This window comes from Aulonocara stuartgranti (assembly GCF_965226115.1).
Source record: "Aulonocara stuartgranti genome assembly, chromosome: 2".
Lineage (NCBI taxonomy): Eukaryota > Metazoa > Chordata > Actinopteri > Cichliformes > Cichlidae > Aulonocara > Aulonocara stuartgranti.
The window spans coordinates 35,081,384-35,094,667 of record NC_138940.1 but is presented as its reverse complement, the minus strand read 5'-3'; the positions used below and the strand labels follow the sequence as shown (position 1 = coordinate 35,094,667).

The 13,284-nt window shown below is 40.5% G+C and overlaps 2 protein-coding genes across 2 annotated transcripts; one reads left to right on the top strand and one right to left on the bottom strand.

Moving 5' to 3' along the window:
- Positions 1-130: 130 nt before the first annotated feature.
- fibpa (fibroblast growth factor (acidic) intracellular binding protein a) lies at positions 131-6,727 on the bottom strand. Its single transcript, XM_082555104.1, has 11 exons — positions 6,364-6,727; positions 6,193-6,277; positions 3,531-3,729; positions 3,257-3,383; positions 2,907-3,007; positions 2,552-2,685; positions 1,566-1,674; positions 1,393-1,456; positions 1,218-1,304; positions 916-1,013; positions 131-383 (listed from the first exon to the last, which is right to left on the bottom strand). The coding sequence occupies exons 2-11, from the start codon at positions 6,275-6,277 to the stop codon at positions 314-316; spliced, it is 1,074 nt and encodes a 357-aa protein (XP_082411230.1). The 5' UTR covers positions 6,364-6,727; the 3' UTR covers positions 131-313.
- A 2,599-nt stretch (positions 6,728-9,326) lies between these two features.
- Positions 9,327-11,832, top strand: ccdc85b (coiled-coil domain containing 85B). Its single transcript, XM_082555188.1, has one exon. It carries the CDS (start codon positions 10,083-10,085, stop codon positions 10,683-10,685), a length of 603 nt encoding a protein of 200 aa, XP_082411314.1. The 5' UTR covers positions 9,327-10,082; the 3' UTR covers positions 10,686-11,832.
- The last annotated feature ends 1,452 nt before the right edge of the window (positions 11,833-13,284 follow it).

Genomic DNA, 13,284 nt, shown 5'->3' with positions numbered 1-13,284 from the left:
TTCACTTCTTAAGTATGGTTCACCCAACCCCCAACCCCCGGTGAAAGATCCTGGGGGGGGGGTTAATCACAACATCTCTTCCTTCCAGAATAAACATGAAACATTACATAGGAAATAAAACAGAAGGGCATTTTTAATGTAAAATCTTAATTTTATTTACAAACCAAATTTACAGACAACGTTGGGGGACGCTAGGAGCAAAGCAGGCAGACAAACATACAGCGATGACGGAAGAAGCAGAGAAAGCACATCCGAAGGAGCGAAGTAACGCCATAGCAAACTGAAAGGAGACGTGAACCGCTAGGAGAACTCTTCAGTCGTGATACATTTTGAAGATGCAGCTTTTGACGACGCCCATGTATCTGTCCCACACAACTTGATGTCTGAGGGCAGAAAAGAGAAAGAAAACGGTGAGTAAAAGGAGTGAAAAGAGGTGCTCCAAATTTCATGTCAGACTGTAATTGTGAAATCAGAGTGAAGAGAGTAAATGAGGCAATCTGTGTCCCCCCTGTGTATACTGGTGGGGGAGTGGGGGGTCTATGTTTCTTTTTATGAATATGTCTTTGTTAAGCTTGTAGTGGTTCAGGGCTGTGTAAACCCTTAACTACATTCCTGAGTGTTTGCACGAGAAACAAGGTAACTACAGTTTAAGAAGTCATGAGCAAGATAGGGAGACACCCACTGGCAGAACAAGAGCGTCAATTTTTGGGAGGGTTTTAACATACAGCTTCACGCTTCAGCAGCGTCTAACACCACCATGCATATCCTTATTCGGTTATTTGAAGTTTTCCCCAAAAGCTCTCTATGAAAATCACAGCTCTATTTTAGCACAGGATACCCCGGGGGAATTGATAACCTGGGTCGGTGCCAGGCTCTGACTGATAAGCTTCGGAGAATAAAAGCACATTAACTCACTTGAATGTGTCGAGTATGTGTGCAGAGTTGGTGTAATGAGTGAGGTAGAGTTTCATGTCCGCAGCTGACCACCGGTCTGAACGGCACGGCTCAATAAACTGTGGGATAAAAGGAGGTGAGAAGGTTACAGCATAAAGCCTCAAAGGCAGACTGATGCTGGGACAGACATTAAAGAATTCAGGCTGGCTGAGCCGTCTTTACTTTATATATATATATATATATATATATATATATATATATATATATTTTTTTTTTTTTTTTTTTTTAATTTAATTTTTTTTTTTTTTTAAAGAAAATCTCACCTTCTCTACAAGATCAATAAAGAAATCTCTGACATCTTTTGTGTTGGTCAGCTTTGCAGCTATGTTGATGAGGCCTCTGGAAAGATTCTGCAGAAACAAAATTACATTCGAAACTGTTATTTCCTTTTCACAGTTATTCTCACGGAATATCATAAAGATACTTATCATCTCTCACCTTGAAACTACCCTCCATCTCAATGAAAACTTTCGTCTTTCCTCTCAGGGCTGTACAGACCAAACTGAGCAGAAATAAGAGAAGAAAGGAAAAGAAAACAGATTAAAAAAATTCAGAAGTTTTTTCAGGAGTCAGCAAAACATGGAAGTGTCTGGAAAGCGTGTTCCTGTTACCTTTTGTGTTGATCGAGCAGATCTTTGTCAGTGATTAAAATCTTCAGCTCTTTCAGTTCTTGCAAAAACTCTTTGTCAAGATCGACGTCCATGTCTTCCACCATGTTGTCTACAGGAAAATTCAGACACTGTCAAGTTAGTTTAATGGGAAATATTTCTAGAAATTATATTTTAAATATTTGTGTTCTTATAACTACTTGGTTATTAAGTATAATGACTCAGATGCTACCTAATATTATTCCCTCTTTCACTCTCCTAATTGTTAACCTGGGAATTTAAAATTCATCCTCTTACTGATGAAGTAAAGCCTGAAGGACCTCTGGTGGTCAGTAAACCTCACTGACAGAGCCATTGATCTAAACTTTATTTAGTAAACACAATCAACATATAGTTACCGGCTTTGTTAAGGTACACCTTGCTAATAGCAGGTTTGACCAGCTTTTTACCTTCAGAACTGCCTTAATTCTTCATAGGGTCAACAAAGTGCTAAAAACATTCCTCAGGTTTGACATGACAGCATCACACAGTTGCTGCAGATTTGTTACTAGTGAGAAGATGGGTACAATATCTTCATAAAGGGATGGACATGGTCAGCAATAGTACTCAGGAATGCTGTGGTATTTAAATGATGCTGAGCTGGAGCTAAGGGGCCCAAAAAGTACCAAGAAAATATTCCCACACCATCACACAACCACTACAAGCCAGAACCATTTATGCAAGGCAGGATGGATCTATGCTGGCTTTACCTCATAACATCACAACAGGAGTCGAGACTCATCAGACCAGGCAACATTTTTCCAATATTCTATTGTTCAATTTTGTTGAGCCTGTGTGAATTTGAGCCTCAGTTTCTTAGCTAAAGGGAGAGGTACCCAGTGCGGTCTTCAGCTGCTGTAGCCTATGTCCTTCAAGGTTTGATACTATGTGTGTTTAGAGATACTTTGGTTCTAATCAAGTGGTTATTTGAGTCAAAACTAAGCACTCACCAACAGCCCCAACTGTCCAGTTGCTGATAAGCTGACCGGCACAGAAAGCAAAATCCTGGAAACTGAGGTATTGCAGCTTTCTTTTTCCCGTCTCAAACCGATTGTTGGCAAAGAAAACGATGGCAGCGTAATCCCTGTGATAAAGACAATAAACACACGGCATTTAAAAAAACACAAAATAAAACCAAGCAATCAGAGCACCCAATCTTTTCATGTGGTATTTCGTTAGAATTTGTTGCAAAATAACATATTAATTCATCACAACACTACAACATAACAGATTTTAAGTTATACAACTGCTGTAAAACACAAGCCTGAGGCAGAAGGCTTGTGCTCTGTGCCTGTCGCTGATTACCTTCCAAGTTTGTCAGACAGAAGAAAATGCTGACGTATGTTCTCCACCAGGGGTCCCTTCAGCTCTTCGACAACTTTGAAAACACGTTTGAAGTTGTCGAACTGAAATTACACACACAATGCAAGAGATTTACTAATACTGAAAGAATCTGCTCCACAATCAGAAATCCCACCACAACTAATAAAATGTACCCAGAGCTATAAAACCAAATTAATTGTTGAAGCCGGCACACAACAGGAGCTCTGGCATGGTTTGATGTTTGTTTCAACACTCAGCTGTATCCTACCATTCAATAACACACTGCCGGAGCTTTAAAATATCAATCTTTACAATGCACAGTGAAGACTTACCTGTCGTCTGCAGCTTTTTAGTGTCACACTTGTCTTGGCACTGATGTCGTCCAAGTCTTTCTTTGTTCCCTTGGAGAGCTTCTTTCCCAGGACCTCACGAACAAATGTATCATCAAAAGCATAGTATCTAAACAAGGCAAGAGACACAAAAAACAAATTGCCATGAGAAGAAACGTAGCATAAAGGAGGAGGTTTGGCAAATAAATACAGGAATAGAGAGTTGTGACTCCTCTGAAATAAATGGGTTAATTAAATTAGAGCGTCATGGCCGCACCTCTCTATGAGCATGATTTGCCGATGAGGAGGGATCTGGAACAGCAGCTGGTTGGCTAGTTTGGCCGGACTGTGCAGCAGGCGCTCACACATCTGGAAAGTCCTGTACTGGTCCATGGTGTCACTCAGCAGGACATCTTTACTTGCCTCACACTCGTCCATCACTCCTCCCTCCATGCGTACCTTCACTGCATCGTTCACTGTTGGATAAATCACACAAGCGCAGTTCAAATGGTTGATGAACCGATGATGCCTGAAGTTAAATGTGATAACATGAATGAACAATCACTGCTGTGCTGTGAATAATCAGCAGCCTGAAACAGCTGCTGCACCATATTTGGGCATTAAACCCTGTATTTCCAATTTCTTTACCATATTTGATTCTTAAAGTTTACTTGTTCCTTAAATTAGTCTTATGATACTTAGAAGCCACACGTGCGTGTGTTTAAACACTGTACCTGACCTGAAATCACCACACCTAACATGTGATCCTGCTAGGCGCACCCAGTAAACCCCGTTCCAAAGAGAGAACACCTACTCCTATGTTTAATACTGATGAGAATGGAAACAGTGGATGGATTCATGAGGAGGGTTTGGTGCATATTTTTATTTATAATGGGATGTCTACATGAATGTATGTCACATGTATTTTTTAACACCTGTTCTCCACTTACTTGATGAAATTATTTAGAGATAACACACTTTTTCACCTTCACATGGGGTGGCAGTTACACCAAGAGAGAGTTATACATTGTGTTACTTATCCTAAATTAATTTAACCAGTAATTAGCTTTAGTAAATCCTGCCTGGCAGCTTCATCTTCATTAATCTTTGTTCAATATATCCACCATACCTCCTCTGCACATCTCCAGACTATCTCAGCCTCGCCTCTCTAACTTTGTCTTCAAGAATTTGAAGCAATCTAAACTTTTTTGTTCGTTTTCTTTACAGACAGAACAGCGTGTGTTTGTTTGCTTTGTTCAGATTCATTACTGCAATTACTTTGAAGTTGAAAAATTAAGCCTTTAAGCATCATTTGTGCTTTCTGACTGGGTCCCAATGAGGATATCAAGCCTCATCTCTGAATCTCCTAATTAACACACCCCATATTATGACTAAAAATTAATAACAAAACTAATAAAAACTTTAACTGGAAGGAGTAAACACAGCCTGGAAATAAACTAAATTGAAACACTCAACAGCACTGTCAGAAACAGTGAGCAGATCACAGGAGACAGAAAACGATCTGCCTGACTGAAGTATTTCTGTGTTCTCAGAGAATGATCGACCTCTGTATGCAGAGCTCTGCCTTCAAGCTCAAACTATGGATTAGGTGGAATCATTACAAATGCTCAATAGCTCCTATTGCAATCAAACTATTACAGTCTGATTATGTTTTTATGTTTGTTTTTTATTTCTTATGTGTATTTGCTTTGGTGTAATGCGGCAGCCTAACTGCCAAGTCTGAGCTTAAATATTACACTAAATCGTCTTCACTGTAGTTTTTTTCCCTTGCCTTCTCAGATGCTTCATTTTAACATTTTTAGACGCCTAAGATGTGAAACCATTATGTATTTCACAAAAGTATCTTATTTTCTGTAAAAACAAGAACATTAATTAGTTTTAAAAACTGAGGTCCTTCACTGATCCCCTCTCGACTGTTTGGTTTCAACACTTTAATTTATTTTATATAATTAAAGGAAGCCAGTCACTCTGTAATTATACGTTTTCAACAGGCTGTGTAGCAAAATCATGGCCCAGTCATTTACAAATGTGTTAAGAGGTGTGATCAGTATTTCCTCCAGTTAAATGTGGCTCAGACCAAAGAACGCTTATTGATTTTTGGAGGAGGCCAAGTCCCCCTGTTCCTGCACCATTTCTCAATAAAGGTGACCCATTGGGAGAAGTGCAGCCATAAAAATACCTGGAAGAGAAATTAAATGCTGTTTCAAATACAGATGCATTGTTCAGAAAGGGCAATCATGGCTGTTTTTTAAAGTATCTTGGAAATGCTTTATTCAGTTTCTTACTGAGTCTGTGCTTTTATTTTCTGTGACTTGCTTATTTGGCAAAGCCTTAATCTTTAAAACCGGTGAAAAGTAGAGAAAACGGTTAAGTTGTCCTGTAAGATTACCGGGCACCACCTTTAGTGAATTTCAGTATCTGTGTGAAATCAAGCGTCCTCTCAAAGGGACAGACTGTCGTTTTAGAATCTCAGCATCCTTTACATATTAACAACCACACGTTTCTATCAGAGAGAAGGTTAAGTCGCCCCACAGTTAGCACTAATAGACTCAGGCAGTCATTTGTTCCATCTCCTGCTGTATGTTTTAAATAACTTTTAACCATTTCCCTCAGTTCACTGTAGGATTTTGCATTCTATGTCTGTACTGAGTTGGATCACTGTCTGCAAAACAAAGTGTCACATGGTGATGTTGAAGCTTTATTACATGTTATTACTATTTTTGGACTGCTTTATTATTCTGAACCACCCCTTAAAATATACTTTGATACTTGAGGTGGATGACCTTCAGGCTGGGCACCTCTGCTTTGACTGTGTTAGCCGCCAACTCCAGGTAATCACACACTCTTTATATAAAAACGCATCTATTAATAGGATCGTTGTGACCCAGACTCTCACATGTGTTTAGCGTTACCCCTACCTGTGTATCCGTCCAACCACAGCTGGTAAACCTCCTCATCCATGATGGTGGTGTTACCCACGAACACATCCAGCTCTACAGACATCTGCTTAAAACAAACAAGAAAAACATGTTTATTGTTTAGCTCAGGTATCACCGACATATAGCTGATTAGCTCGGGTGATATTATACCTTGTTCTCAGTGTTCTCTCAGGTAGCTGGCGGCGATAAAATCGTGTCTGCAAAGTGAACTATTTAATTCTATTAGCTGGGCTTAAATTTGCTCTCCATGGCTTACTGATTAGCTAACTTCCTCCATAAAATGTTAGCCTCCGGAGCTAGCCGAGCTGCACAGTTATCGACGGCCAATAAACGGGCAGCACTGCGGCGAATTAAGACCACGTTAATGTGACGATATGACACGATTATTAAGCAGCTTTTGAATTTACAGCAACAACGTCTATGAAATATTACAGCCCGTGAGAGACACGAGTGCGTAATGTCAACAACAGCAGTCACGTAGCAGATACTTCCGGTTCTATGATGTCACAGGAAAAGCTCCCGAATTAAAAATATGTTTTTGTTTTTTGGTTAATTTAAGTTTATTTTAATTTAATTGCCATTTTAATTTCTTTCCCATTTTTCTATTAATCAGTATTTCGGTCGCATCTTTTTTGTATCGTGTGAAATTCCTTTGATCGTTTATGTCCGCTATGTTCATTACCTTCCTTGCAATAAAGCTATTGTTTTAGATACCTATTATGTCATCGTCTTATCACAAAACTCAGGCACTGAAAACATTCAATGTACACGTGACTGCTTTTTATATTAAATAAATAAATAAATGTGTTTTTTATAGTGTATATATATATATAGTATATATATATTCATATTAATACAGAAACATACTTCTTTCCAACTCACTCACACCTCTATCAACACACTCAAGGCAAATAATAATAATAATAATAATAATAATAATAATAATAATAATAATAATAATAATAATAATAATACCCCTGCTCCCCCGGAAGATCATACAGTGGCCACAAATGACTGAAAGAGAATACTTTTGCTGCACATATTGAAGGATATCTCCTTTCTCAGGAGCCCGGCACGCCTTTTTGTTTACAGCCTCTGTGTTGGTCTTCCAGTTCAGCCTGTTGTAGACGTGGACACCCAGGTACTGGTACTCTTCCACCACATAAACACCCCGTCACAGGATAGAAACGGGTCGTATAACAGACGTCCTCTTCCTTGTGAAGTCCATCACCAACTCTCTAGATTATGGTGATTCTATTTTATTTATTTATTTTTGCAGGATTTTGCTATATCTACATATAGCACAGCCCTTCCCGTGTTTTTTTTCTTTTTCAATTATCTTTCATTGGCTTAAACATCAGTTTTCTCGGTGTGTGGGGGGGAGGGGGGGTCTTGCTCTTTTTCCCATTAACAGTTACTGCAGACGTCTCACATGACTGTGGGCAGCATGTGACACAACTATGAGACGCCCCTGAGGATTACCAATATGAATAACACACCATTCATCTGTAGTTTTTTAGGAGCTGATCATGTGCTTTTAAGGTGTGGCTCTGACAAGTGAATACGTAATAATAGGTAATGTTAGTGCAGACAAAACGGTAACTTCTGTGATATTAGAGTGTTTAGATACATAGAAAATCATTATCATTGAAAGCTTGACAAATGGCCTTCAGGATCAGCAGTTTTCTTTTATTTCTTCAATGTTTGGCCTCTCTTCTAAGCCAACGTCTACTCTGATTGACCATCCAAGGGGTGGATTAGAGGTGAATTACCCTACAGTAACTCAACAGGTAACATTCATATAAAGAAAGAAAGACTTCAGTGACCAGAAAAGAAAATCCGAAAGATAATGAACGATTATGTGAAGACTCAAATTACAGCACTGCGCCTGGCAGCCACACAGTACCCTATTGTTGATCATTTGTTCCCTAAGTTATTATAAAATGTGTCAGATCACAGATAGGCTTCTTTGTGAGCACCGGGCCCCACAGTGCTGTGCGCTTTGCTTGCTGCCTGCGTTTACACAATCTGCTCTTTTCCTCTGACGATTAATCTAAATAAATCCCCGTAAATCCCTCTCCTCGCCCTCCCTTTCTGTGTTTCTGCATGTGTCCTTCAAAAAAGAAAAATCACAACACGGGAGGGTGAAAACGAATCAGCCAAACACGCCTTTTTTGTCGACTCTCCTGCTGCGCATCAACACTCTCATTTCTAACCTCACATGACACCCTGATTCCATCCCCAGATCCCCCTTGCGCGGTTAACACCCTACATTGTTGTGGCCTCAGTGAAACAATGGAGGTGGGACAGAGGGCGGAAGGATGTGGCTGAATGCCTCAGCATAAACCCATGGAAAAAAAGGGTCTGCAGTCACACTTTCCGCCAATGTTCTTTGAAAAGTAACAAGTACAACCAGGAGTCACTCATGCACTCCACTGTCATAGACATGTATCTGGTTTTTGAGGATGAGATCATTCTAATGAACAGGAAAAACCGAAGGAAGTGGGTTTACACAGGCTTTTCCTATCAATTTCCTTCATACATTTCCAACTTGTTTTGGTTTCATAGCATGAAAAGGATAAGAAAAAAGAAAAGAAAAATACAATAAAATAAAGAAATTTAAAAAATGGGTTTGAATCCAAATGGGGGCGCACACGTTCCTCATTGAGGGAGCGCGTGGAGAGAGGATCTTCCATGTCAAATCTCGTTATTTAGAGTGGAATTAGATGAACCACAGAGCTTTAGATTATTAAATGTTGCCATTTACGGCTACAAAACAGGCTCAAATAACGCAATGTGGAATTGCCACACTGCGAACATCAGAGAAAACCACAAACAGTTCTGATTACTAGCTTATCTAAGGAAATTTGCCAAGTTACAAATCCTGATAAAGCAGTAAAGTTTCCTTTAAAACCTCTACAAAATAAAAGCATCTCTGCTGAGCATCGCGGCTTCACTAAAACGCGACCAAAACTAAAAGGCGTCACTCGTTACAAATATATAATCTAGTTCAGCGGTGCTCTCAAAGCAACATTTGTGACAGTTCTTTTGTTAAAAACAACAATCTGAAGCTTTTATTTTGAAGGCTGCTTGTACTGGTCTCCGTCAGAGCTCCAGCTTCACACGCAGCTCGCTGCTTAGCGGAGTCACAGCCGTGAAAGTGGCGGAGGCGGACATTGTTGTGGTAACAGTCCATCTCCGGAGGATGAGCACAGATGATGATGTACATATTTTGAGCGGTGAGCTTTGTTTGTTATTTATTTTTTTATCTAAACAATGAATCTTTTTTAAAGAAAAAGGGGGGTAAAGCTGCTGCGCCGTGCGGACTACTGCAGCCACCGGAGTTCATTCAGCTGAGGCGAGACAAGCACAGCCCGATGAGACGATGCCAGCGGTGTAGAAATCACAACATCTGCAGGGTGTGCTTGGTCAAGCCTCCGTGGACTCACCGGGCCTTTGTCCAGAAAAGCCCACGGAGCGGCTGTTGCCTTCAAAAAAAAAACTGCGCGGGGAGGAGAAATAAGGGCTGCTGTGCTCCCGGAGGCCTTTGGAGAAAGCAGCCTGCTGCTGAGAGGATGACAGATTGACATTAATAGGGGCTTGCGGTGCGTTTTTCACACACGACCTCATTAAGGCGTTATCCACGGAGAACAGCACAAAAAGGGACTGAAGTCACAGCCTTGGAGATAAAGACAATCTAAATAAAGACACCACATGTTTCTGCCTTGATTTTACCTCCGGTGATCAAATACATTACATCTGGATTACAGCGGATGCATGTGTTGAGCATTAAATATAGCCACATCTCAGCGCTTTTAATAGATTCTCAGGTACCCATAGGTGTCGTTTTTTACTGAAAGAAGAAAAAAATGGGTAGCGAAGGTGAGATAATAAACAGAGAACTGTCAAAGATGTCGGACGAGGACTTGCTGGCGTGCTCCAAAGAGGAGCTGGTGAGCCGGTTGCGTAAAGAGGAGTCAGAGAAAATATCGGCTCTGATCCAGCGCGGTCGGCTTATCAAAGAGGTAAATAAACAGCTGCAGGGACACCTCCTCGAAATCAGGGAACTGAAAGTCATCAATCAGCGCCTGCAGGAGGAGAACACGGAGCTGCGGGACCTGTGCTGCTTCCTAGACGACGACCGGCTCAAAGTGAAGAAGCTGGCCCGGGAATGGCAGCTGTTCGGGCATCACGCAGCCAAAGTGATGCGGGAGGACCTGGGCGGGTACTTGAAAAAGCTCGCTGACCTGGAGCGCATGCAGGACGGGCTGGTGAAGGAGAATCTGGACCTGAAGGAGCTGTGCCTGGTCCTGGAAGAGGAGTGTGTGAGCAGGAGTGACTCCAGTCCAGGAGGTTCCACCGAGCTGAATCTGCCCTGCATGGTGGCCCGGGACCTGGGAGATGGGAGCTCAAGCACAGGCAGCGTGGGAAGCCCAGACCAGCTTCACCTGGTGTGCTCACCTGATGACTGATGGCAGGTGTGTGTCAGCAGCTGAGGACTGGAGGGAGACAAAGGTGCTCTGTCAGATAGTACAAATTAATCTGGAGGATTAAAAAAAAAAGCATTAGGGCTTTCTGAATGCTGCAAAGATTTGTGTGCCACTAGACTTGAGACTCTTTCCACATTTCAGGACTTTACAAAGACATTTATTAGATGTTTGCCAGATGATAACATGTCTAAATTTTACAGTGTTTTTTCTAAAGATTCTCCTGAAAATTCTCCTTTTTCAGTGGTCTGTTGTTGAGAAAAAATGGGACCAAAAAAGTGGGTCACATATATAAATTTATCTCATGCACTGGATTAGCCTACACTGGTAGAAGCCTTTTTCTCAATTGCACTGGACAGCGTTATCTTGGATCTTGAAAACACAGATCTAAAGATTCATTTCAATCCAGTTTCGAGCCATATTTAGTCCTCTGAATTCCAATAGCACTGAAACAAAGGAAACTATTTGATAATTGCTTTTTTTGCTAATGATGTATAATATTTTATGCACTCTCGCTTCCTCAGGACAGGATTGGAGTGCCATGTGTGCATGATGATTGTCACCATTTGTAACAAAGCCTGTGAAGCAGCCTGACGTGAAGGCCCTTTAGGTTTCCTGAGGGGTGGGGCTGCTGAGAATAATGTAACACGTGCAGACCTACACACTCACTTTGGATCAGGCATGGTAGATGTTGTTGGACCTCACGCAGAGCTGAACTGAAAAATAAGTTCTGTCACTATTTTTAAAATTCAACTGGAAAACTCTTTGTATCAAACTGGAAGGTCTACAAGTTTTGGTTGATTTTTATTCTGTTTAAGCCGAGCTGTTTAAATTCTTTTTTTTTCTTCTTGTCTTTGTTTTTTTTAAATGAAGTTGTTGCTGAATTATCATAAGATTTGTTAGCTTCTTCTTCTGTAACTCATGCTTTGTATTTAATCTGTAACATTAGGAGCAAACTTAACTTCAGCCCTTCTTTAATCTTGATTTGTCTGTATTAACTAGCTTTACTAACCAGTTTCAGTTTAAACCATAGCACCTGGATTACAAGAGGTTTATTTTGTTGTTAGCTGTTTATTGGTGGGCTATGCTCGTAGTGCACTGAAAAGCTTTAAATACAGTGGCTATGACACTCGGGGCTGTTCTGACCTTTCTTTGTGTATTTGCCTTGCAGAAAACATGCATTTAACATGACACACACGACAAATTGATTTCTGCATTTGTTCTGACCTTCGTGTCTGAACCAACTGCGCTTGATTGATGCTGCCTTCATGCCACACTGACTGACGTTATGGATATTCATCAGTTTTATTTTTGGAGCCCTATTTGCACAGTCTGGAGAGCTGATGGGGGTGGAGGGGGGTGATGCTTTTACCCACTTACTGATGCACAGACGTCCTTTGACAGCAGCGTACATACAGATTTTTTCTCCCTCGTGCTCTCCAGCTCTCAATCTGACTCTTGTTCCATCTCCGCCTCTCTGCCTCGCTCATCCCATTTTAGCAATTCAATGCTCTCTGAGCCGTGTATGTATTAGCAAGAGATTCACTTCATTTTAGGGTAACAGAGGCCACAGTGTTGAGAGTGGAGGGTCAGAGAGTGGCCAGCAGAGTTTGTCAGCGCATGGTGCAGTAATCAAACTCTCTTACTCGCTGCCACTAATGATTAATTCTGTATTTATTACTGTGTCAGGTATTTTCTCAATTAACTGATATGAAGTATGGCCTTAACACCCAGAGTCAAAGGGTAATGTCTTCAAAGTATTGGATTTTTTCTGATCAACAGTCTGAAGATGTTAAGATCAAAGACCACAGAAACCTGGAGAAGCTGCAGTCCAGGGGCGGAGCCAGGCAGGGGTCTGGGGTGGCACTGCCCCCAGAACCAATAATGAAGCTTATTGGGGGGTTCTTCGCACATAATCATAGGAGTTAAGAAGTAATCAGACACAGCTGGGTATAATCTTAACAATCAATTAATGTTTATCAACAGTTAAAAAATAATTAAATTAACAACCATTGCATATTTCTTTTAAAATGATTTAAAATGTGACTGTATACGAGTCTTCACAGTGTACATGTCTACATGTGTGAAAACCTATTTCTGCCACTTAAGAAATAATAAATAAATGAACAATTTTTTCATCTATAAGTAAAAATGCTGTGTTATTACCAAAAAATTTGAGTTGATATTTTGAGATAAACCAAAATTTTGTCTTCGGATGGCAGAAAAATGTTGATGGTGGAAAGAAGCAACTCAAAAATTTTATTTTTGACCTAAAGACAACTTTCCATCAATTTGTGTTTCATCCCAGTCTAAGTAAAAAAAAAAAAGTGTATAAAACTGTCTGACTCCACCACTGCTGCGCCTGGAGAATATTCAGCATTACTGCTCAATTAAAAAGAAATTACTAGAACATTAAACTTCAATCAGGCAACTGATCAATGAATCGAATCCTCATTTCAGTCGCGTTGTCACGTCTCATTTACATTTCTGAATCTCTTTCACACATTTCGAATGATCCAGACAATCGACTCTGAGTAATCTGCTGTTTTTCAGATGATTTTCAGTCACAGTCTCTTGCTTATTT